Here is a 27208-nt window from a genome sequence, read left to right as displayed (position 1 = left end):
TTTTGTGCAGAGTGTCCAATACCAACAACAAGAGACAGCGTGTTATAATGAGCAGTAGTAGCTAGTGGAAGTTGTTTTGTGTCAAATTGGGGCATATTTCAGGTTTGTTCAGTTGCTAGATAAAACTGTCTAGGAGTAATGGGGACAAGACATAAAGGAGTTAGAAGGAAGAGGGCCTAGTAAGATGTTTTAATAAGAAAAGAGAGGAAGAGCACAACCATGACTGTAAGGATCAGGTATGAAATTACAGGCTCCATCCCAGCTAAAGACCAAGCTCATGTATGCTTCAGCGAGGCCACAGTTTGGTCTAGCTGGGGGTTAGCAACTATTAGGGTGATATGATTGAAAGCATTTGGTTTTTCACATCCTACCTTCAAACATGTTTCGAAAAGGGGAATACGGGAAATCCTACCCAACATGAAAATTGGACCAAATCTTCTTTCAAGCTGTCTCGACTGGCTGTCTATGTCCATGCCTTTCCTGAGCCTTTCTTTCACATGTGCCAAGCTGCTTGTTCTCCTGCTGCACCCCATTCCCTCTCCAGCCCGTGATGAACCTCAGGCAACATGTCAGTGCTGCTTATCTATTAAAAACATTAAGCAAGACACTTAATGTTCTGGACAAAAATAAAGAACAAGCAATACCTCATATTCATACCACCTCTTCCATGTATGTCTATAGAGAGTAGTGCTCACTGAAGAGGGGAAAAATTTCCTACCCCTGTGCTTTTGAATAGAAATGACTCAGCTGTAAATTTTAACTGCATGGTTCAGTATTTTCTGAATTGTTTGAAATTGTATAATGTGATGGTTTTGCTCTTTTGACTGCATCCCACATGGCAGTGTTTCTGTTACTGATCAGATGACTTATGTAACTGCTGCCTGCACAGATAATTGCAAATATTGAACATGCAGTTTGAAATCCATGAAGGGCAGACTAGCTAAGCTCATTACATAAATTAGTCAAAAGACATAATTTGCTATGGGAGTTGTAAATTCTGTATTTTATTTAATGATCATAATACCCCATTTGAGTTATGTGTAGATGAGTTGATGTAGTTCACAAATAATTGCAAGTAGCTTATAAATGTTAAACATTCACACTCTTTTCTTGGGCTGTTCAGGACTAGGGAAAAATATCAATTTTTTCAAATTAATTATTCATATCAAATTATTCACTAAACTCTTTGAACACCTATTTCGCTAGAGATATTTTTGTCTTAATCCTCATACTACTTAAAATTATTATAAATCAGAAGCTTTTTCACTGAAAACGTTCTTTGCCATTACATTACAGGGCTCATGTTCATTACAGAGCACATGATCATCACTTCGTCCATGCAGATGAAATCCACCTGTCAGAGCGATCCAGGGACTGGTCTCTCTCTTGCTCATGACCCTGAACATGAGCAGAGTAGTGGATTTTAATTTGAAACTCTTCCTTATTGGGTTCCATGCTACACTCCTGCAGTGTTCAACCAGTACCTATTGGCTAATTGGAGTGATTTATTCTCAGTGCTGGTGCATTATTAGGATTCATGCATATCACTGGATGGAGGAGAATGGGAAATGCCTGATGTGTGCTCTTTTATGCCCACTGGGCAGTATCGTGTTACACATCATGCGTGTCTCCTTCCTTCCTTCCTTTTCAGTGATATTCATTTCTATACGATGTTGTAAAGACTGACATATTTGATAAGGAACATGGGATTGAGGGCAAACGCTCTCATCACAACAAAGATTGAGTTTCTGTCATGGCACTACCCAGCTGTCTTTACTGTTTCCTCCTCCTACCACGGTAGGTATCCTTCCAAAACTACTGTGTAGTAATCAGTGTGATTTAATGAGTTTTTTTTTTCAAAGGTGGTGTTTTCAAAGGTGGTTAAGAGAGTGCTGCTTGTCTGCTTAGCAGGACCTGCTTTTGTAGAAGTGTTGTCATTAGAAGATGTTCTCATGGCCAGACTTCTGGCCATTGTGGATCCCCCATGACTCGTCTGCCTTGCCACTTGCAGTAATTTGTGTTTCTAGAGGGCAACAGCTGGAGATCTTGTACTATGCATATCCTATGCCTTGCATGCCTCTGCTTTTCTGTTTTAGATATGTAGGCATCATAAACAAGTTTGAATAGTGATCAACACGAAAGAGCTCTCCACTCTTAGAGGTAATGAAAAAGGAAGTAGGGGCAATATTGTCTTAAAGGTACACCAAAAGCCTTTTCTACTTTTTGTACCTTGAAGTTGTTTGATGCAAAGCTGAACGATAGGTTAAGCTAAAAAATGAGGAGTTGTCGCCATTGTTTCTGTGACTGTTTTAACTAAGGACGTTTGGCTGTCCTGCCCTGCAGCTGACAGCATGCAGCACGGATGGGTGAAACCTGCTCAGATCATGAGCGTCTGGTGAGACACTTTGAATCCAGCCAGATGAGTGTGGCAGGATTAGATCTAGCCAAATAATAAAAAAACTGTCGTGAACAGATGTGTTGATGCATTTTAGAGACTGGTGATGGCTGTTCATCAACCTGATAAAATCCAGAGCTATATTAAGTTCCCACTATTGCAATTACAGCTAATGTTTATAGATATGAACCTGGGATTCTATATTTCATTATTCAAGTCTCTATTCTGTTTATGTAGTAAAGAAGTAACTCCAGTTGGACTTTAAGAGGAATTTTTTATGGTCTGTGGAGGAGGGAGAAAGGGTCCATATGGAGATATCTGCCGGTTCTTTGCAGTGTGACAGCTGGTGACATGAACTGACTCTACACCATGTAAGGGCCAGTTCTTTATCCATTCTTTACTCTGTATTAACATGAAGGTGGGAAATGCATCAGTGAAGCAGGTGATGTGGGTGTAATGTTCTAAGCATTCTAGCAACTTCCATGTAGTGCAAAGTACAATGTGAGTGAAGCTATGGATTTCAGTTTCCATTCCTTGCAAGGTAGGAGTGCCCTGGAGAGTGCTTGAAGTGCAAAAGGCATCCAATGGTACCGTCAACATCTTATGGATTCTTTTCTTTTATATAATTGTGCAATACCTGAAAGTGATTTAGCCTAGAAGTAAGGGATCTGTGGTGGAGAGAACTTTTTTCTTGATGAAAATTGTGAGTTTATGTGAATAAGGTAAAGATCTGTTATGAAGGAATTCTTTCTGTGTATGGGCTTTATAAAATACCATCTTGATCTCAGTGACTTCAGCTAGTCCATGTTTTCCTGAGGTAAATCTCTAAAATTGCCATTCTTTCATTGTCTCATTTCAGTGCGGTACTATGGCTGACAATATTACCTTTGCTTTTCATGGATATATCCAGTATGGTCCCTTCATTAGAAAGTGTTGAAGGAAAATTTATCATAGTAATGCATGTATGTTAATACAAAATACTGGCAGACCTTACATAGGATGGGATATTCTCTATTCTTTTTTTTTTTGGATGTGTTTTTGATTGACCTGAAACAAGCTTGGGAAAGTAAGAGTAAATCTTATAGTATAATTTCTTCCAAAGGAACCATTAAACTTTTTATCAAGTTATGTCCTTGATGCTTTTGGAGACCAGAATATAAGGAGTATATTGTGGAAGGAATTCCTAGATCATTGTTCACTGTCAAAGCTGTTTATTGTGAACTTAATCCATTATGCTGAGATATACCCCAGTTTTCTTTTTACCCTGGTTTTGTAGATAAGTGAATTGACAATTAACACCAGGTTCTGTGGGAAAAGAATCATAGTCAGTACACAGTAGTCACCTGTAAGTATAGATATTTTTTTTTCCACCAAAACTTCTTGCATTCTCTGGTTTCACATGATTTCTATAAAATTAGATTTGTGTGTACAAAAAAAAAGGGCTATGCTATCTACAGATTCTCTCAGAGTAAGAGGAAAACTAGGAAAGAATGTTTGAGCTGACCAGCCAAATTGCTTACAGAGTCAAAATTTATTTACTATAGAGGATTTCTTTCACTAGTGTTTTTCAAAGGTTTTGTACTGTAGAAATCCATGAATCTTCACAAAAATAGAATTTTCCCATGAGTGTAGCCTTCTTGTGGAAGTTGTGTTGTATCATAAAGTAAGCATTTCCTTGGACCATTCTTCAGTGTATCCTATATTGTTCAGTTTTCAAAGAACTTCATTGATTTATTATTTTTTTAACTGGTATCACTGAGGTACCTATTCTAACATGTGGTCTTTCTATGCATCTGTGCTGCATTATTTACTCAATGGTGTGTTCCTGTTTCTAGAAAGATAAAGGAATAGGCAAAGGTAATGTACATTTGGGTCACCACGGTGAGATCCATGCCCTGCCTGCTTTTGAGCATTGTTCTGGCAGTTCAGAGGCAAGAATGGGTATTTCCTCCACTGGCTAGCTGTCCTCCCGCTGGCAACACTGGCATACAAAGACTTCCCCAGGTCATTCTGAAGATAAGTAACCTTCACCGTGAGGAGAGATGCAGAGGAAGCAGCTTCAGTTTTTCACATTTCTCTTTTCCTGCCAGAATGCCTGGTCTTGCCCATAATCATGTGTATCCGTAGAGGCAGTCATTTCAGCAAAGCACTGAAGGAACTAGAAACTGGTGTTATTTATGTTTAATGTAGGGAAGATACAGGGACAATCAGTGAATAATGGCGGTGTGAGGATAAAAAAATGAGTGATGTGAAATTACTGAGTTTGACCTCTATTCTTTGAAAGCAAGGGACAGTGGAGAAAACAAAAAACCCTGCATGGTTTTGGGAAGGTCTGTTGATATCTAAAAGAACAGGATTTTAGTCAGGAGTTTTACTTACTAAGGTATTACAAGATCATTTCTTTCTGTGATACAAAATTATTTGAGAACTACAGTATGATCTATAACATTTTATGCATATTGTAAACATTATCCTGTTTGACTGACGATGTAGATCGTACTGTATGACCTTGCGTAATAATCTTCTCTTCAGTTTAGGCATAACAAGGCTTGAATTACCACCCCATTACCCATTCAGTGGCAGAGCTTATAGCCTGGGTATTTCTCAAGCAGGTCAGATCCTTCAGAGCTCGTTGGGTTTTCTGCCAACTAAAAATGACATTTACTAGTTAAAAAGGCAGAGAGTGGGCCACTACTTAGCAAGGAACGCAAAAGTCAGCGGTCAAAAGAAGATCAGTGAAGAGAGACCCTGTCAATGAATGTCAGCAAGTTGTTCTTTAAGCTGAGCCTAGGAAATACATTTAGTTTTGGTTATCTGGATTATTTCTGTCTAAAAACAGAATGTCTGTTTTAAATGTAGAAATAAAGTCTTGAGGAGAGAGATCAGTATCCCAGCTTACTCTGTTCCCCAGTGATGTCTATTGGATTAATTTTCTAATTTTTAATCAAGATAATGTTCTTCCCCATATGAAAAGTGCTATAAAAAAAAAAAGGAAAATTTGATGATGGCTAATGAGGTCTATTGCAAGATGTAGGAGCAAATGTATTTAAGCAAAATCTTCTACTTGAAGGAATTTTGCCCTTTCTTGCAATTTCTACATAAAGAGGAAGGAAATTGTAATAATTGTGACTTAAGTCACCAAATTGCAGTGAAGGACTTTGTTATTGACAAAGTTTCTGATATTCCTTCTTTTTATTCTGATATATCTTCTTTTGAAGAAAATAACTCATTAGTGTGCACAATGCTGCACTCACTGAATGTTCTTTGTTCAAGTACTTCAGAGAGCCATCTCTGATCTACCTTGCCCCACAGAGCCCATTTCTTCATTGCCACTTGCAGAAGGTTTTCACCCTCAGACTTCAGGGGGGGAATTCATAATTGAACAAACCTCTCCATGGTCTGGAGGAGAGAACAAAAGTCACAGGAATTTGTTCTGTTGCCATTTCTGTTTTACTACACTTGAAATGACGTGAGAAGCCACTGACAGAAGACAAAGCTCTTCCAAGAAGCCCAGCTCCCATTTTGGTCGCACAGTCAAATTGCAGTACCTCTTTGCTAATGTCATCCTGGTCCTTACTGCAGGGAAGATACTAGGATTTTAGTGAGAACATTTGTGAAACAAGGTGCTTCTGAGCAGGAGTGAAAGGACAAAGCATCGAAACAGCAATAATGCCTAAAAAAGCAATTTTTAGTTTTAAGATTGCAATGGCAATAGGTATTTTTAAATTAGCAGTATAATCAGTAAAAAAGGTGAAATTACCATTCTGTCTCTTCAGCTTTAGCATTAGCTTAATAGCACAATGAGTCTTCTTTTCCTTTATTTTCTTTTTTTTACAATACACTTATACAAGATTACTAAATTGATTACTAAAGGTGAAATTTCTGTGCTGTCATATAGCAGCATTGTTTGAGCCAGTCCATTGTAGTCAGCACCAGCACAAGTTTTATGACAGGCTCGTTTTCTACAATCGGAAAGAAATCAGGGCATCAAAACCAGTAACGTGGGGTATTTTTTGGTTTTTTTACTTCAGAAATATTTGAATGCAAACAGAGTAGGAGCTTCACTATATCAAATCTGTCCAAATGATATATGTCCAGGCTCCTAACTTCTCTGACAGGTAAAAAGGGACATATTTTTAAGTATAACCAGTGCACTTCCCTAAAACTATCAGTGAAGATCAGAATCTCTCAAAATTCTGGATACCATTGCTGTGCACACATCTTACTGACTTTCTGGAGTTTGCCAGGGTTTGATAAGCACTAATCCTCAGAGTATGCCAGCGGGATACAAAAGGGTTATCATTGTTTCCAGTCCTCTGAGGAACAAACTCTGCTTCTTGGCACTTCAGAAATAAATTTCTCCTGCCCTTTTCCCTGCCATTTCCCCAGTCCCTTATAAAGCAGCTCAGCAGAGGGCAAGATGCAGCCCATTATATTTTAACAATGCAGCTCGTTATTATTTCTCTCTTCTCTTTTCATTACGACTCTCTGGCTGTTTAGGTGTCAATTCCCAGGAAACTGCCAGGCTTCAGAATATGTACTTATTAAAGGCACAAGCCAGCTACCCTTTGAAGTTGATGGTACAGTTCCCGCCAAGTAAAAGGCCTATCCCACTAAGATAATAATTGTCCAGGTAAATTGTAGGTAGACTAAAGCAAGGGAGCAGGCCACTGAAAGGCATCTCAGCAGCTCATAACAATACCTCTCTGTGGAACTGACATTTGGGGAACAAATAGCACTGAAAACCAGTTTGTGATTAATCTGTGTGATAGTTGCAAAACTGTGCACTTCCAATTGACGGTATATACTAGATGGACTCCCAAGAGACACAAAATGTCCATTTAGTCTTTATGCAGCCTTGGCTCTTGTGAGAAATCTCAAATCAAAAGTAGGAAAAAAAGTTTATTTTCTTTCTCATGGAGTTTCTTTGAGCTGAGAACAGTATCTTAGACCAGCACGCTCTGCAGTGGAGAAGGCATTATGGAGGAAGTGAACATCCTAGAAAGAAAGGTGCAAATATTACTAATGGAAAAAAGCACAAAACAAGATTCAGGAAACCTGGGACTGGCACCCAGCCCCAGCTCCCTGGGCAGTTTTAATATAGCTTTTAAGCTACTGTGTATCTTGGTATGGCATCTCTAAAATGCAGGTATTACCCCACAACAGCAAGATGTTCCCAAGGTGATCTGGTTCCGGATAAAAATGGCCATATGTGCATCTCACTGAACAACACAATTTTAAAAGATTGTGTGATAAAATGGTGACTTTGGTTGATCAGTAGTTATTTCTCTGAACTGGGCTACCTTGTGTGTTGTAGGAAGTAAGGTCAAAAGCACTTCTCTTTTTCTTAGCTACCTCAGCAAGAAGCCTTACTCCCATTTTCTGTCTTTCTTCCTCTGCTTCCCATTCCAATTAAGTCACTGAGTAAGAGCTTAAATCAAAGCTGAGGAAGGATATGGCTTCCATTTAACTATCTTTTAGCAATCTTCTAGCAAACCACATGATGCTGAACAATGCTGTGTGCTCTTTTGTTGAGTGAAACTCTCTTTTAACAGGTTTTGGCAGGATTGGCAGTTTTCTGTAGGCAAAGTTTAACTACAATTTTCCCCACACTTTTATAAAGCCAAAAGTGAACTGGATGAAAGTGGTCCAACCCTGACCTGACAGAGACCTCTTTTATTGTTACACTTCAGTTACTTCTTTCTACTCTAAAAGAACACACAAAAGAGAATAACCTGCCTCCAGGACCCAGAGAAAACAGAGCTTTTTTTTTTTTTTTTTTCCTCCCCCTTCTCCACCGGCTGCACATGGGCAGGAATAGCATCTGTGTGCAGGAAGATCCAGCTCTCTTGCATTTTCGGTTACTAGCAGTAGGGATGACCGAGGCCTGCAGGTGAGAGCAGCCCCAACATCTGGCAGCCCATCTGTTACCGCCAGAATGGGCTTCCTCTGTACATAATTACACATTAGGCTTATTACGATCCATTGCTGATATGGTTCCATCTAGTGCAGTCAAAGCTGACAACTGTGCTTGTCGTAAGAGAGGCTTTTACATTTAGAATGAGACCTTTGCCTTCCTTGGTATGGATGCAGGCACCTGATTTTGTGGACAGTAGTATGGAAATTCTTTTTATAGCATTTTATGCTGTGTCATTTGTGTGGCTCAGATCTATTTTGGATCATAACATTCTGAGTCTACAGAAAAACTTGTCAGAACTGGTTGAAAATCTGTGCGTTATTTCCTACAGAATATCTTGACTTTTTCTAGGTAAATAAAATCACCCAAATTTCAGATGTCTAAATGCAAATTTTACTAGGCAATTTTTAAGATTTTTACATTTTCAATTTTTAATTTTAAGGTTTCCACAAATGCTTTTTGTTGGCTGCAACACAAAATAGTAAGAGCTGAGATGTAGGCTGATGCTTATTTCTTTATTGGTTTTAATTAAAAAGATGATGACTTTGTTTGTGCAAAGCTGTGGGACCAGTCTACTTTTATACACTCTGTGCTTTCTAAGATCCACCACCTCAGGTTTTAATCATTATGTTATTATTTTAATTATATTCTAACTTTACCTGCTAATGATAGTTTTTTCCTTTAAATCCACAGGAACACTTGACAATTAGTTCTGGTTTTGCTGAGTTTAAATAATGCAAACTCAGGCTATGAAAGTGTTGTTGAAAGTGAACAGAAAGTCATCCCAGATTCTTGAGTATTTAGGAATTGTTTCTATCATAGTTAAATAAGCAGGCTGCTACTTTTGGCATCGCTTTTAGATGGCAGGCAATTATCCAAGACACTTCCAATTAGAGTGCTTTTAGTTCATCCAATTTGTAGACCACAAGAGAAAATATTGCGGCATCAAATAAAATAATTGCAAACACCGAGACCACATCTAGAATACTTCATCCTTTTTGGCCTCCTAATTCAAGAAATACATCAATAAATTGAATCAATTGCAGTGGAAGGTGATCAAGCTGGAGCTGGGGCTGGAGCACCTACCCTGTGAGGAGAAGCTGAGGGAGCTGGGCTTGTTCAGCCTGGAGCAGAGATGGCTTTGGGGGGGACCTAACAGTAGCCCACAGTGCCTATGGGATGGTCTTTGAGGAAATGGAGCCAAGCTCTTCACAGCAGTGCAGGACAGAAAGGTAAGAGACAATGAACACGAAATGAAACAGAAAAAGTTCAGATTCGGTATAAGGAGGAACTTTTTCCCCTGACTGCCTGAGGACAGTCTAACAGTGACACTGGTTACCCAGAGAGCTTGTGCAGTCTTCATCCTTCTAGGTTTTCAAACCATGAGCTGGAAGGAGCCCTGAGCGGCTTGGTCTGACCTCAGAGCTGACCCTTGTGTGAGTAGGGGATTGCACCAGACATCTCCTGAGGTGCCTTCCAGACTGCACTATGCTATGATCCTTTTTTGACCATTATGGATGTGAAAGGACTTCTCCAGCCATCATGTTCGATATCCTGGAACTATAGGAGTATTTGGAAAGCAGGAGATTACAGAGATGGATGTTTAAGTTTTCTCTGTAGTAGAAGGTCTTCTCCCCAACTTGTGCAAAGGCTGGTTTAGTTATGATTTCTGTGAATCTGAAGACAATCATATTGTTCTCATCTAAATCCCGTTCTCATGCTGGAAAAACAAAAGAGAGTGGGAGTATCTGAGTTCAGTGAAATAACTGGCAGCACTTTGTATCTCTGCTTTGCCAGGGCAAAGGAAGCATCTTCCCAAGCAGCCTTATATAGCTGCTGAGTGATTGACAGCATGGACTTTTGTGGAACCCCTAAGAGTGGGGTCAAAAGGCAGAAGCATTTTTTTTTTTTAACGGGAGTGAGACCATCAGGTTGGCTGTCTCTATCATTTGGCAGGGTATGCAGAAAAATTAGTGGTGTCTCATGGTTAAAGACTGAATTGAGGTAATGTGCACAGAAGTTTAAGCTTCTCTAGGATCCCTAGGAAGTGATTTCCACTGGGAGGCCAGAAGAACAAATTCTGTATGATCACTTGCCTGAAAAGGCCCGAAGTTTTCTGAGCGGCAATGAAGTGTGGATGACTGATTGTGAGGGTGGAAGTCATGTAGTACTGATGAACTTAATTATGATCCTGCCCCAATTTCCTGGGAGGCTTGGAGGAGCTCAGTTCACCTTCTGGCTTCAGTTTCACCTTTGCAAATTGAGGGTAATGGCAATTGCCCATCAACCTCAGAGGGAGAGTAAAGATTAATAGTGTAGATTTTATGGTGCAGTGAATATTTAAAGTCCATTCCTACATCAGATATTTGTATGATTATTTAAAATCCATGGAGGTGTTCTCCTCATAACAAACCCCTCAGTATCTGATCAAATAAACTGTTTTGGAGTCAAAACAATGGGGAAAAGGTAACTTCAACTGATGGTTTCTTAAACAGTTGATGGTCTATGACCACATGCTGTTCTCTCTTCCCTTTAGAAAGCAATAGCAGAACTTTCCATCACCAGTGGACCCTACTCCCTCCATCTTCTTTTATTAAAAGTGGCATGTAGGCATGTGTTCATGACAACAGCAATTACATGAGTTGGATCTCCATATCCACTGTGGAGATGTATTAGTAATTTCCATACCTTGTTTTCTCTTAGACTGGCTGCTTGTGTTTGAAACATTACAATTATGAGTATTACTGTATTGAAGTGACTGTGCTTGGTCTGACTGGTGTATTTTGCCTTTGCTACTATGTACATGGCCCTACCTATGGTGGCAACATTATATAGCTGGTTGCCAGAGGGATTGGATTGCCCTTGTCTGATAATTTCACCTGATCTTGGACTGATGTTCAGCTGGCTTCAGGGCATTTTAATTATCAGCACACTGGCTATTGGACCGACCATCTCGTCTGATTGCTGGCACCATTTATGTTTGTCTCAGCCTATCAGATCTTCCTCATTAACTTCTGCGATAATACTCAGACAGAAAGTCCTAGGAACTCTTCCAGCTAATCCCCATTTTGGCTGCTGACCAAATAAGGCTTTATATGACACAACTGTAATTGCTTCATTTGTATGGTATTGATCTGCCATTAGGCAAAACACAAGCCAGCATTTCACTAAGGCTCAAGTTAGGCAGTGTTATATATTGCTTGCATTGCAGTTGCAGCTAGAGTTCCCACCTGGGGAATGGACCCCCTGTTTTTTCTGTCAGTCTCTGTTTCTAATTAAAATGATGAACTTCAAAGTGTTAGCATTATAATTAGACCAAAGCTTAAGAAACCATCTCTTAGTGGGGATCTTTCCATGTATGGCCTTCCTTGTAATACTTTATGAAAAACAACAGTATGGAGTCACAAAGAAGCATGCATAGATACAGAAATCTCTCACACCTAATTCTAAGTTTAGATCCAATGACAGTGTATCAGCTGTGCAGATCTTAGGAATCAGTGGTCTGTTTCTGGTAACAGTAAAAATCAAGCATCCATGCTGATTTCTCAGTGTTACCGATGGCTTTTGACATAGTGGCCACGTTACTTTAATGACTTCGTGGACACTGATGTCAGTGAATTAATTCCCTAAGAATCAAACTGCAGTTTTGCCCTATAGCTTTCCCATGTGGAGTTGCTTTCCTTACTGAGAAAAAATTAATGGATAGCAGACTGCTTGTATTACAGCACTTCCAGAACCGTACAGTATTTGGCTTTGCAGTCATTTCATGCTTCGTTCTTGTCAAGGAGAGACTGGACTTGGTGGCTGAAAAGTCTAACCAGACAGGCAAAAGATTGGTGCTTATTTGAAACAGCACCTGAAATAGTGGGTTTGATTTCTGAAATAAAAATACAAAAATTCAGCTGGATCTGGCTACTTCTCAAATGCCTGAGAACAGTAATAGAAGTAAGTTCATTTTTTTTTTTTTGCAGTTGCAGCTGCTGAGAAGATGGCAGGAGGTTTTTTTCTTTCATTTGTGGCTCTTGCTAGAGATACCTATGTCTCTGTCACCTTGAGAGTGCCTAAAGGGAACTCATTTTGTATGACACTTCTCTGAGGGCATCTCAGAAACATTAGCTAGGACAGAGGACTTTATCACCTTTCATGGAGCATCTGAAGCTGACAGTGAGGTAGCTTGTGAAAAAGACATGTACAGATGCTGAGCTGAGCATCTTTACGTACAGAAGTCACTCCATTGTGACTCCTGATGTGGTTTTACTATTGCTTAATCTTAAAATGAGATCTTAAACTAATCAGTTGCTGTTATGAGGTCTTGCTGTTTGCAAGGAAGAAAATGCAGCAACATATTATGACTAGAATAACAGAAGAGGACCATGTCAATATAGATCTTCTTATCCATTTTACCATTATAAGTTCATAAAGGGTAAGATTCAGCCTGGAATAAATTAAAAATTGGAGAAGTCTGATAGTGCAATCCCTTCAAATATTGCCAAATTTGAACCAGTGTCCAAAAATGCCAGATATGGTCAATACTGCATTAAGAAAGATCTTGGGGCTTATTATATCAGCTACCCTGCTATGCACTGAATAGAACATACATCTGAGCACATTGAGACATAGGGCTGGTTAGGAACCAGCAAACCTAATTGTTGCAGTGAGTCCAACAGGATATTTTACTTTTCATGATTTGTCTGTGAGACTCCTTAGCTTTTTCGGAGGTCACAGAAACATTTCTTCTGGGGACAGGTGATTCAGCCTAGGGCTGGGTCTTCCTGTGGATGAAAGCTGTGAAACGCTCGGTCCAAGGCATGATATTTCTGCCACTGCTGGGATGTGTTGAATGGAGTGAAAAATTAGAAGCTGCTGAAACAGCTGCCACCTGCTTTGTGCTGGAAGATTTTGATGTAGTGAAATCTTCCTCTGTATAGGGTGGCCAGAGTCTGTGTTCTCAATAGGCTGTCTAGTAATCCATCAGTCGTATCAAACAGATTGAGACAGACATAAAGAAGGAACAACTTTCTCAGTTATAAGGGACCACACCCTATTTTTAGTCAACAAGCACTGAATTGCATCCAAAAACATTTTTCCTAGCAACATTCTGGATGAAAGTAGTCACTCCACAGCATTCAGAAGCATAAACTAAAAATGCCTTACAAGCAGGGCTAAGATATTATGTAAAAGAAAATTTAAATCTACTGACCAACTTCAGTAATGATGAATAATGTTTTTAATCTTGTTTAAATCAAGTCAACCATTCAAAAAAGCCAAATAGATCATTTGTGCAGAGAGTAAACTGCAGTGTTTGGCTTTTTCTTGTGGGTGGAGTGGCGTAAGGAGTCTCAGTGACACGTGCCTGGATAACGTTAACATAATGTCACTTAGAGAGCCTGCACTAATGCAGCCGAGGTAGGAGAGGAGAGGGACAGCATGAGACCTGGTAGAGCTTCACGACTGTGGACCCCACTACCAGCCATTACTCACCGTCTTTCAGCAGCTCTAATCCAACAAAGGTGGAACCTCTGCCTGGCACTGAAACATCTCCTGTGCCCTGCCACGAAACCCCTGCCTCTCTGTGCCAATACTAACATTTTCTCTCTCAGCTGGGGGCCCCTAAATTTAGGAGTTACAGGAGAGACAGGTGAAACAGCATCCAAACACCCTGCTGTCACAAGAACACGAGTCCAGAACTGCTTCACCTAAGGTGCAAAAAGGCAAAAGGCTTTCTGCCAGCCTTGCCAGAAGTGAATGTTACCCTGTCTGAAAGCGTGAAGTGTCTGGGGGGCATGTATTTAAAAACACTTCTTTTACACATTTCAAATTTTAAAATACTATTTTAAGCACCTTCAACACTATTAAATGTATAAAAAACCTAAAGGGCTCAGGATGCCTGATGTTTCTGAGGTGAGAGAGAGTTTTGAGGCAGCTGGGGGTGGGCTAAGCTTATCCTCAGAGCAGGTGCTGCAGTGCGGAGCAGTGCTACGCCCGTGCTTCTGAAAAATCCCACCTCAAGCCTTTAAAACACGTATTTGGAGTTGCCGGTGTTGGACTGCAGCAGCCTATTCACATCATACTGCTTATGCTGCAACCAGCAAGAAAAATTGTAATTTGAAACGGGGAACTGCTCAATGAGAACAGGATTAGGTAGTCGTTAGCAAAAAATTAAAATAGCTGAGTTGAGAGAAGCAGGTGTTTCTGCTTCTACTGAAGACAGCATTGCATACTGAACTAATGCGAACAGCTACTCTAGGGACAATTTTATGTGTTTTTTATTTACAGCAAAGCTTTGTATAAAGCAGAGAAATAAGCAAGAGTTTCCTTCCCAGGTCAACTGCTGTTGTTTTTACATAAGCAAAATATATACTTAATTGCTTGTGCCAAGAAGTGTTTGCACACTGTAATTGGAATATCTTGCTGCAAAACAGCTTCCAATTTATATAAATATTTTAAACTACAGTCATCAGACCTCTAGCTGGTGTAAATAGTCAGAACTTCTTTGAATTCAAAGTAGCTATGGCAATTTTTAGCAGCAGTGGGTCTCCCATTAATTGGAACTCCTGCTGATCCTCAAGGTGTCAGTTTGGCTCATATTTGTTTACAAAGCTCAGTTCAAGTAACTAAGCTGCATACTTAGGATATACATAGAAGTTGTAAATACTCAGTGCCCCTGGAAACCATCTTATTTGAATGGCTAAGTAAAGAGCATTCTACTTATTTTAATTAGCCACAACTGGAAAGTATTTGAGTGCTGCTTTAAATTTCCTATTTCTAGACAAAGAATAAAAATATATGCACACTCTTGTAAAGATACTTTATTCTTAGTGCTTGTAGAATATTTTGTGATATTGTTCTGGAAGAGGTGATTTAAATGCAATTAGACAGGGACTTTTTAAATAACAATTATAAATAGTATTAACTTCTAATGCAGCACACCACCTGCCCATAGCTTTTTTGCATTACTTCTGCCTTTCTGCAGACCAGTCAGTTCCTCAGGGGTACACGGGTTTTGCAAGCCAGAATTCAAGAGGCACCTGCTGTCCTGGTGGATCCTCAGCTGGGTCTGGGCACGCAACTGAGATGTCTGGTCATGTCCTTTCTGTGATAAACATGTATATAGCAATGAAAAAGTTTAGCAGGAAAGCCTGAGAAACTCATTGCAGAAGAGCTAATATTGTTTTGAAGACTCACAACTTGAATCCTAGTAGTTCTTTATTTAGTATAAGTGCTGGGCAAGCTATCAGAGCAAGTGCCAAGGACTCTGTTTTGTTTGAGCTCTCAGCTACATGTGAAAATTTCTTGACATGTGCAGTACTTCAGTATTTGAATGCAACTTTTTCTTACAAATATCATTACAGCATACAAACCTTTATAACTACCAGTACAAAAATTATTCCTATAAATTTTTGAATGTGTTTAAAAAAATCATTATTTCAAAGTTGGCCTTTTATCATTAAAATTTAGGTTGTTTTTCTTGTAAAAATGCTCTCGTATTAGCTCTTTTTTTTAATGTTTGCATTATTGATCTTTCAAGCCTTCTGAGTACATATATAAGCTTTGGCTACATCTTCCTCATTAACAGAGTGCTTGTTTCATTCCAAACTTATTAAATATATTCAGGCAGTGCCATACAGCTTTACACTTAATTTCTCTTGATGAATTGTCAAACAAACTGTGCTGCATATGTGTCATGTTACAGCCTGCCATCAGCACTTTCCAGCACATGGTTAAAATAAACGGCTCAGAAGCTGGGCTGTTTGCTTGGTAAGGTTGTGTTTTAATTTTTCTCCATTCAAAATCGTTTGAACGGATTATATGAACGAGCTTTAAAAATGCAGCCGCTTGTATTTCACTACATGGGTCTGAGACAGATCCTCAGCTGCATCCAGGGAGCACTGGGTCGTGCGACGAGGGGAGGCTCCCGGGCAGCTGTGGCCTCCTCTGCCCAAGCCACCTGGGCTGGATGCAGATTAGGTTGTGAGAGAATAACTGTGATTCATGTGACCGAAATGAGGTCACTGAACGTGGCTTCCCCGGGCTGTCTCTCTGCCTTGTCCCGAGGGAGGGTACCCTCCAGCCTGTGCCAGGAGCACTGAGGGCCTTGTCTGGCAGAGGGCTGCGTCAGCAGGTAGGTGCAGGGAGAGACGTTCAAAGTGTAAGGAAGAATAAGAGCTTTGAGTAGCTTGAGATGTGTCATCAACTGCCAACATGTCACTGGCTGTGATACTGTGCTCCTGGGAAAGCTCGTTTCTTCAGGGAGCTTCTCCTCGGGCTGCACCACCGCATCCATGGCTTCACTTGCCATTGTGCAGTGGTTTACTGATCCCCACTTCGTTCCAGGCACTATGTAGACATACTAGTATGTCTACAACAAACCGATGTGACTAAGTAGTCATGGATTTTACTGGAAAAAAAGCAAATCCCTGTATTTTGCTAGTTGCTCCATACCTCACGTGTGGCCCACCTACAGTGCTTTGATCATTTAACATCCAGGTATTCTTTGCTTGAAGTTTGCTGTACCTTTAGAGAGCCTAAGGTTAAACAGAGGTGGCATCCTCTTCTGACTTGGAAGTGACTGAGCAATTTCTGAGGCTTTCAAAGGCCTGTGAGAAGGATTTGTGAAAAGGCTTTTAGAGAGTCGAGGTCTCTGCTTCTGCCTCAGTAACTGCAGTGGCGGCACTAGCAGATCTCCGATGATACGCTGTGCAATACGGCTGCAGTTCAATCAAAGCTCTCTGTGTATGTAGAGTCTCGTTTGTGAGTCATGTTATTTTTTGCACATCCTGCTTGTTCATTATTTCAAGTGAACAGCATCCCCAACACTAAGCAGTGAAACAGTGCCGCCGTCTGTAAAGATAATAGCAGAATTTCACCAAGAAGCTACCCAGGATTCAGGGAAATGTCAAACCTGTTTAAATAGCTAAGACATTTAACTTTTCCTGGCAAAACTCTACCGGTTGCCTGAGAGATTGTTATTAAATGCTCCCAGCAGAGATCCTGCCTTTGTTGTAATGAGTGCTTAGGGACCTGTCTGTGCCTTTGGGCCATTTAGAATTCAAAAGCAGGTATTTTGGGACCTGACTTCCTGGAGGGGGTCTCCTTTGTCACATGGGTTCAAGCCAAGGCTGACTCTTCTGAATTGCATTCACGGATGGTGCTGAGTGGTGCTGATGGGTGGTGGTTCCCATCCATCCTGTGAACCACTGTGTATCCAGGGGTTTGGGGAGCGGAAAGACTTAGGCAATAGGAAGCTGAGGCTGAGACTGTGGGTACTTGTTCAAGTCTAATGAGGCTGGAGGGAGCCTTTTCCACCTACTACGTGTATTCATACTTTGGGCATTAGGTTGTTGTGAACAGTCTTGATTTTGCCATGCAGGATGCATTTCCTGTTTTAGTTTCTGGTTTCTTAGAGATACTGCATTGCTGTGATGAAATAGGTGCTTCAAGGGGTATATTAAGCAGAATTTGGTGTAACACCCTGTTCCCCTGTTCCCCTATGGCTGTCTCAGACTTCCAGCAATGCTTGTGATGTTGGCTGCTGTGGTCCCTAGCCTGGGCCTCTGTCCCATTCGCTCATGGTGCAGGGACCTTTGTGTGTTTCCTTCAGCCTTGGAAATGCTCCTGTTGCTAGGTACCATGGTGTTGTATGCCATAACATTCAGGTCGTTTGCTGAACGCCTCCCTCTCTGCTTCATATAGACTGAAGTCCAATGGATGGGTCATCTGTTAACCATTGCTATGACCCAGACTCACTGGAAGTCAAAGCAGGCCTCTCTGCCAGCTTCTCTGGGCTTTGGGCTAGCACCCTACTGCTGTTCATTTGGGTGGCAGAGGAGTTATCCCTGTCTGGAGTCAGAGATGTTATTTTGCAAGGGACTGTGTGGTTGCACTGTCATCTGTCTGTGCAGTTTTATCTCAGGCTAACTGAGAAAGGCAGTTGGCACAAGTAGGCTCTTTATAAAAAGAAGTGACACTGATTAACATTTTGAAATGCTTATTACTATTTACTTATGGGGTGATGGAAAGTGATTTTAAATAAGTGAGAATGATTTAATTCTCATGAAGTTTTTCGTACTGTAATTCTGTAGGCAGCTTAAAAAAAAAGCTGTGATCCATACATTGAAATCATTGTCCATCACTCAAGTAATTGTGATGTGAAGTATCACTGTTATGGAAGGGCTGCAGTTTTGGCTAAACTGGGTTAACTATCGCATACAAAGACTCTGTTTTCCTCTCATTTATGGAAAAGGCAGGATTGTGCAGTGACAGCAAGGATTAAGAGGCAAATATTAAAGCACTTGCCTGCTTTCTGCTATTAAACTCTTACTCTTGCAAAGATTTCAATTCCTTTATTGAGGAACACATTGTTCTTCAGTGGGAGCTTTTACTAAGTGTGGTATTGAGGATACAGTCCTGTTTTTTAATGATGAAACAACAGTTTCTGCCACAGACACTCGAGTTTCGAAATGCCTTCCTCTGTGGCAGAATGAAGCATTGTCTAGGATATGAGTGATCTAGCCTGGCTCTGAGGTCTCAGGTATATAATTTTCAATTGCAACGGTGAAATATATAATTTCACCGTTGCACCTATTGAGATGTGAGTTACAACATTTCTGTGGGAGATACAGCAGTGTTGAACAAAGGTTCTCTGTGTTTTGCTGACCGGAAGGAAATTATTTATTTCCACATGTTGTGGTGGATCTGGATAACAAAGCAACAGAGAAAGCAGTGTGAAACTAACCTGGTTTTACATGGCCTACTAGACATGATGAGGACATTAATGTGTTACATTTATAAACAATACAGTTTAATTTCAGAGCAATGATTGCAGCTTAAATCCACATTTACTTCTTCATCCTTTTTATTTCCATTTCTCTATTGTGCTGTGAAACTGTCTATGGATATGGCTAATAACCCAGCTAAATAACCCTCTCATGAATGGGTTTCATTTATTTATTTATTGCTCTAGGATTACTATCAACCAGCTGCAGCTTCTCTAAATGACTGTGGGAAAATTTTCCTTGGTAATCATTAATGCTTTGAAAGATAAATTTGAGCATTTGGCAACTGAGAAAGCTCTTTCCCTTCAACATGGAAATTAAAAATGAAAACTTATATTAGTTGTCAAAAAAAAATCACGTAGTTGTTTTTCATTCATTTTAGAATATCCACGTAAAATGTCTAAGTAGACATTAACTTGAAAAGCTTGAAAAAAAAGTTGTAAGTTACCAGGTAACATCTTCACTCAAGATAAGATAAAGATTGGAAAAAAAAGCTTTCTAAGGATTTTAGCATAAGGACTTTGTCCGATTCAATGAGCTTTAGTGTTCATACTTAAGAGATTACAGCTTAGAGGAAATATTGTGAAGATGCTTTTACAGATAGACTGATTGATAGAGCTTCCCATCTGCTTAAAAATAAGACTCTGCTTAAGTGGCTCATTGAATTGAGAGTTAGTGATATTCCTTGAGATACATTTCATTTTTCATGGGAGTGATCACTCCTGCCTGCATCTGTAGCACTGTCAAAGCAGCTGTTTATGTTTTTGCTACCCAGTGTGACAATTAGACACAGTAGCATTAAATTAGACCTTGGTATGGTTCCTGCTGGAAGGAGGAATTTTGACATTGACTTTGTAGACAGAAGGCTCAAGCTGTATATCTAAGCCATTTTCAGAATAAGTAATGTTGCTCAGCATCAAAGAAGCAGTGTTTCTAGGACAATCTTTCATCTATGGCTCAGTCCCAATGTCCTTACAAAGGTAAAATTTACATTTGGTGGACTGGAAATTTGTCTGTCAAGAGGCAAGGCTGGCCACACAGTTACCTTTCTGAATGGAGCAAACAGGCCAAAAGCATAGGCTTTGTAACTAAAAGCTGAGTAGGAAAAACCTGTAGTAAATATGACTGGTTCAAAAGCAATTCCTTCCAAGAACAAAAGGGACAAATGAACAATTTCATTCCAATTTTGCAATTGCTCCTCTCCCTCTGGAGTGTGAACCATAATTAGAGCCCTTATACAAAATCACATTTGTCAGCCTGGCTGTTAAATTCCCCTTAAAGCTTTATCCACAAAGAGCAGTCTGTTATCACTCCCACTGCAGCCTGCAGTTCTAATTTTCACTTTCAGGGACAGACAAGCAATCACTTTATCTGCATTGAAAATCTTGTGTACATGTGACTACAGTGATGCTAGGTAAAGTCAGATCTACACACAAGCAGTTTCCAAATTTCATGACCAGCCAGCAAGGACCTGTCTGGGTTCCTGCAGGGGCTAGATGAAGAGCTGTTACCAGAACACCACAAAGGCAAGTTCTGAAGCTGTGAAATACCATTGTCTGTATCTGTTGACCAGGGAGATATCTCTCCTAATAAGTGAGAGAAAAATTTCCATTCTAAGGCCAGAAGGGGCCCCCAAGACCAGCCATCTCTAGAGAGGGTGGTGAATCACAAGCCTGACTTCTGGTGCCATAAGATCTGATGAAGTCCTACCACCAGAGAGTCTCTCTTCCCCAACTTTCTCCAAGTGCTTTGAAGGTGTTGCATTCTCTCATAATTGATGAGGGGAAGATACCATTGACAGATATAGCTCTTGCCAAATCCCACGCAGCCCTGACAAGCAGATCTTGACAGCATTGAAGAAATTCAGAGAGAGAAGTTCCATCTTTCTCAACCGCATATCGTCCCTGAAAGCTACTAGCACCTCACAGATACTTCTCTCCCTTTGGAGATGAATGGTGCTTCAAGGATATGATGCTGCTGCTCCACATGCCTCTGAAGATCTGCAAGCAAGCCTGGGCAGACACCCACCAGAAAGAGTGTTCATGTCTGATGGACATGGATGCACTAGGGACCTCTGAACATGAAAAGAGGAAGAAAAAGGTTTATTACTGTGAATATTGATGTACCATCACAATATGTGACTGTTGAGGCTCTTAGTAATAAAGATAGGAAGTTGTAAACTTAAGGAAATGCAAAGGTTCCTCAGGAGGTGAAGCTGTGTCCCTTTCTTGCCTGAGTTCAGTGCACTCCCAGCAGCCTTGAATTCATAGAGAAGCAGTGAATCTGTGCTTTAGCCTTCATGTTGGCAACCCCTCTCTGCCTGCATAGATCCAAAGTCTCTTTCAGTTATTTCTCTCATCTGAAAAAAAGAGCACTTAAACATGAGCTGGAGGACACCAGGTTGACGGAGCCCCTTTCTGGCTGTTGTGCCTATACCACTGTGCTGCTAGCGATGCAGCATCTTTCATCCAGTGGTACCATAACGTGTATAAACCCTGCAGGGAGAAGTCTGCGGGACATCCCAACTACCTGCTGGTACCTCAGCACCCAGCGAATGGGCTGGGTTTGGTCTTCCCAGCGCTTGAGCTTCTGCTTGGCTGCACTGTCTCCATGTTTCCCCAGAGAAGGTACCCTGCACTGCCACCATCCTCCCTAGCACTGCGGGTATCCTGCAGGATGGGAAACAGAGCTCTCTTCCAGGATAGCAAGGGAGTCCCTGGAGTCACAGCACTAAGCTGACCCCAGGTCTTCATTTCAGCTAAGCCTCTGCTGTGCTGGACTCCTCTAGAGCCTGCCTCCCAAGTGTACGGATGTGCCTACAGCCGGCGATGAGGCTTCAGATGGGCAGGGCTTCTGGCACTTCTTTGTGCATTGTTTCCTATTGTCTGGCTCTAGACAGCATCATGGCCAGCGTGCAGGCTGTTAGCACTCCGCTTCAGCTGTGCCTCACGCTGCCTGTTCCTGCAGCCTTGGCCCACAGCTTGTGCAGGATGGCTCTGGTTGTGCTGTACGTCAAAACTGTGTGTGACACAGTGGCTGGCAGGCTCTAGCATAGGCTGTCTGGATCTTGCCTCTTTGGTATATGGGAACACATTTTCCCATCTACTTGAAAAATCAGCCAGGGCCCACACTAAACAGATATTATAAATATAGATCCAAATAAATCTGTGTAAATCGTTTATAATTCCAGGCAGAGTTTTATCATCATTTTGCAAAAATTGTTTTGGTTGGTTGATAGAATTTTCATGTTAAAATCCAAGCCATTCTGAAAGTCATTTCTACAATGGAAACATATTTTTCACATCTGAAAGTGACTACAATTATTTGTGCTGCCAAGGGCTTTGAAATATGGAAATGAGAGGTTTATTTAGTGTGTGGATCAAGCTTATAAACAGCTTAAGTCCTCATTCCTTCTAACATCTTAACAGCTGTGCAGTTTCTTACAAAATATGTTTTATCGTTTCAAGAAATGCTGTTAACCTCGCAGTTTTAAAACTGAATGAACAAGGCCTCTTGGACAAATTGAAAAACAAATGGTGGTACGACAAAGGAGAATGTGGCAGCGGGGGAGGTGACTCCAAGGTTAGCCTCAATGTCACCAAAAGCGGGTAAACAGTATGTGAAGTAATTGGTGCATCTGCTGGGGTTCTACCTGCAACGAAACAGCTTCACCAGTAGCACAACACTGCTGGTACCTGCAGTTGATATCTAGGTGTATGCAATTACTGTCAAAGCAAAAATATTTGCATTTGTTTAAGCGCCCTAAGGGGAACCCAAAAACAGTCTCTGCTGTGAAATCTATCACCAGTTCTCAGAAACCTGCATCTTCTGAAATCGTGATGAGCCTTGCTCTTGTGAACAAGCAGTTTGAAACCTTCAGGAGCTGATACCAGCTCAGACTTTTTTCTACTATATTGTAGCAGCCAAAAATAGTTTTTCAGTCACAGTAAAAAAGAAAGGTGCAAATCACTGTGACTGCCTCATAGGAATAACCTAATGCATGGTTCAGGCTCAGGGATCCACTATAGACACAAACAATACTGGTACAAATTACAATTTTCATATGATTATCCAAAATAGGAGGGCAAATTTTCGCTAAAATATCTTCACACAGCATATCTTGCCAGCAAACTGAATTCCATGGTGGTTCCTTAGGCAAAACTTATCAGAATTTACTAGGCAGGAATATAAGGCTGAATTTTAGGCTGAGGTGGTGACAGCTGCTTATTCTTCTTGCATTTCCATATCTTCTACATGGCCAGTGCCACTACTTCCTTGCCTCCTCACAGCTTCCTTTTGGGAAACTGCTTTGTGCTGAAAAGAAGCAAAGATGTTGACATGGAAGATGTGGAGGTGGAGGAAGATGAAGATATTTAAAAAATGCTTCCATGCCAGGTAGCATGTAGTAATATTTATTTATGTGCTTGTGTGTGAACAATATATAAGAGAATGTGGCACAGATAACTGTGCAGGCACAGAATTATTCAGATATAGATGATTAAATTTGACTGATTTGTCATACACAGTTTATAGTTTTCTTTACAGTTGCCTACATATATTTTTTCTTACTATTTTCTCTCCTTCTTTAGTCCTCCTGCTCTTTCATGCTGTGTCCTGGCCTCAGGGACTATCCCTTGGGCTGTTCTGCACTCACCCAGAACTGGTGTCCTAATCCTTTTCACTGTACCTTCAGTCCTGCTGCTCTACCTGTCTTTTCCCCACCGCTCTGCTTGCCAGCAGTCACAGTTGCAAAAATGGTCTCTATTTTCTATTCCAAAGTGCTCAGGTGTATTAGACCTGATAGCACTGACCTGCAAGTGGAGCAGACACCAACTTATTGTAAGGGAGGTCACAAGTGAACCATAAATCTCCCATGTTGCTACTATTATATGCTCCACCGAAGCCTGAGCTTTTCCATTATTGGGGGAGGGGTGTTTATTTATTTTTTAAAATGTCACAGGCAGGGAGTCACATCATTAAAATACCTCAATTTTCTTAAAAATACACTACTCACAAACCTGCTGTGGCTGAAAGGTGAGGTAAAAGCTAGATTGCAAACTAAGGATGCTTTTAACTTACTTTCGCTGATTACCAGCCACTGGTGCTTCCAGTCACAAAGCAGGAAAAGGGAAAATTTCATGGTAGAGGGGCAGTCAGGGCCTCACCAGGGAAATGTCTGGAAGTGCTGAAGGAACAGGTTAGGTGTGATGGCAAGTGACAGAAAAAGGAGCCGAAGGGCTAGGGAATAGAAAATAACAGCAAGGAGTGCAGTCCAGGGAGAAACAGGGAGGAATGCAGAAGGGAGGAAGGAACACATTGCCAATGAAAAACAGGTGGCACAGGCAGTTCAGCATGCAGTAGCAAACACGGGCAAGGCAGCGTTAGCAAAGGATGGGAAACATGATGGAGCTCAACCTGTGGCCCTAGGACTATACACAGCCTGCCTGGAGCTTTCGTCTGACCTCAGGCCTCGTGTTTCTTGCCACAGCTTTTCCCAGGCACAGCGGAGGCAGCGGGCAGTACCAGTGCCCCTGGGAAGCCCCAGGTCTGTCCTGTGCCCACACTGCCCACATTCAGTGGCACATCATGGGGATGAGTGGGCATTACCACATTTCTCAAATTCTGCGTTGCAGCAGCATCTGGTCTTGTTCCTTAAACTACAGCTACTCTGTCTCCCCAGAGTGTCAGTTTGCCATTTATCATCTACAAAATCCATTTCCTTGTTCAGGAACAGTCTTGTAGAATCTGATCAATTAACGTCAATAAGACCTTTACTACTGAATTAATGGACCTCTAAATATTTTAATTTTATATGCTAGCAAATGGTCATCAGTGGAATAACCAGGACACCATGCACTGTTATTGTAAACCTGAGAGCTACCAACAAGTCCTGAACTAAGCTCATAAGGATCTCTAACTAATACTTCTTTTCATTGTATGAATTTAAAAAGAACAAACCCTGAGCTTTGTTAGCAGCTCCAGTCCAAATTACAGGGCTTTCTACTCTCATGAACAAGAATAAGAACATCCTCTTCTCCTGAAAGAAATACAGCATCTGAGACTTGACTGATAACAGTGCTGTTACTATTTGAGATTCACTAGTCAGAATATGAGTCTAGACCCAGAATAACCTGTCGTGATAGTACAGAGGACTGTAGAAATCAGGGAGTTTCATGAGAGTTCAGCAGTTCTCCAAAGCTTTTTTTTTCTCTGTGAAACAAGATTTCTCCTACCTCCATTCTGTGCTCTTGAAAGGTCATCTCTAGCCTCCCCATCCCTTGTTCCCTTTAAGGAACAATCTTCCATAATTCAGAAAGATGGTTCAGAGTTGCCCTGTGTGAACCACCCGTGGTTTGGTGGCCTTAGTAATTAAGTCATATTTGAAGGTAAAGCTGGGGTCCCCAATTCATTTGAGTGCTTTTGAAAGTATTACCCCAGATCTTAACTATATGCCATCATCATTTCCTGTGATGCATGGGAAGGTGTTTAAACACAGTGTCTGCCACTCTGCTCCACTGTTTTATAAAAGCCTGAGTGGAATGAAGCTGTGCTGATGGAGCTTTCCTCCAGTCTCTGCTGGCAGCCCTCAGGAGAACACAGTGGCCCTTGTTTTTGATTCAGCGGATGAGACTGACCTTACACTTAATTAATGGCTCAGCCATGAGTAGGTAATGAAAATGCTCCTAAAGCATACTCGTGATTGCATTTTTAAAAACCCTGCCTACCAAAGTTCTGTATTGGTTTCAGAATCACTCAGTATTGTAATTTAAATGCTGTAACTGCCCATTTTTTGTCCTGAACACAACTAAGTTAGAACATCATTAATGCCATTTTAAGGCACTGTGATTTCACTGATGTTGCTGGCACAGGATCCAACCTGAGGCTCTTAAAAACCAGCCCTTCCAACAGCAAGTGATTGATGACAGGATAGGAGGAAATGAGTAAGAAGCCAACAGCGGAGGTAGAAGGGCTGAGAATATGATGAAAAAGTAGGAAACCAGTGTCCCTGCACCCAGGTCAGGCTGTGCCACCACTGACTTCAGCATGCGGATGAAGAATAGGGTCTCCTGTGCCATCACACAGAAGTTTTGCTCTGTGGCTACATGGGACACATTCCTCTCCATGTATTTATATTATTTTTCATATATTATCCTTACCTGCATTTAAGGCAGATAAATCCTGTCTACGTATAACAAGGGATATTCTCAGCAGCTGTACATGGGGAAAACTACACTGATTTTCATAAACTCTGCCAGTTTACTCTAGTTGAAAATTTAGGCCAGTATTAGGAATTCAGGAATCACTAAACAACTTGAAAAAATCTGTAGTAATTTTCCATTGTAATATTGAGTTTAATTCTAAATGCTGGATTTATCCTCTCTATGACTTAAGTGTATTGCTCTTGCTCACGTACAGCAGTCCATACTGATTTTTAGTCTCCTCCTCCCTTAGTATCAGTGGGACTATTCACCAACCAGTTGTGTAAGCAGTGTAGTAACAAGCTGTTATCTCCGAGTTCATGACTGACACGGTCAAAATGATGCTTATTTGGAGAGGAGATTTTCAAAGAAAGGAAAGATGCCTGATAAGTGGCTTGTCCTGAAAGCCAAGGTGATCTGGGAGCTGTTGAAAATCTCCTACTAAAAGAAAAAAAAAAAAAAAAAAACCTAAAATACAAGAAAGTTCACAACACTCGCAGTCACTTACTGTGATTGCAAACAGGTACACATTGCTTTTCTGAAAAGCAGAAGCAAAAATATTCCTTTTGTGCTCTGCACCCCCTCAGTATGGGTTTCTCATATTGGACTGTGTACATTTCCCATCTCAGCTGGCTGATTTGTAGTGGGACAAAAATCCTGTTCTGAAAGCATAAAGTATTTTTAAATTTAGCTCAGAGTCCCTCTCCCTCATCACAGCGAGGACTCTCTGAGGGAATATGTAAAGGACAGTAGCAGAGAGGAGAAACAAGGGCTTGGCCTCGGCCCCATCACTGGCTGTATTTCAGTGAAAAGCCTCATCTGTGCTGGTCATTGCCATTGCGCCCAGTTATATATTGAAGATAGCATGGCAATTTTAAGCATGAAATTGATTGCTTTTCCCAAGGGAAAACCTGAGAGCTCC

The 27208-nt window shown here is 40.9% G+C and overlaps 1 protein-coding gene across 7 annotated transcripts in view; it reads left to right on the top strand.

Moving 5' to 3' along the window:
• Positions 1-27208, top strand: part of GRIA4 (glutamate receptor, ionotropic, AMPA 4) — a 223209-nt gene that overhangs the window by 183262 nt on the left and 12739 nt on the right. For 4 of the 7 annotated variants that reach the window (XR_001414519.1, XM_014965882.1, XM_014965883.1 and 1 more), the window contains exon 14: positions 22555-22669. The exons of the other annotated variants lie outside the window; for them this stretch is intronic. Coding sequence is in view for 3 of the 4 variants with exons in the window: in XM_014965882.1 (XP_014821368.1) it covers positions 22555-22669 (115 nt within the window). In the remaining variant the exon portion in view is untranslated. The remainder of the gene's footprint in view (positions 1-22554; positions 22670-27208) is intronic. 7 annotated transcript variants of the gene reach the window in all.

Source organism: Calidris pugnax, unplaced genomic scaffold, assembly GCF_001431845.1.
Source record: "Calidris pugnax isolate Ruff unplaced genomic scaffold, ASM143184v1 scaffold20, whole genome shotgun sequence".
Taxonomy (NCBI): Eukaryota; Metazoa; Chordata; class Aves; order Charadriiformes; family Scolopacidae; genus Calidris; species Calidris pugnax.
Note: the sequence above shows the minus strand (reverse complement) of the source record. Positions and strands in the feature narration are given on the sequence as shown.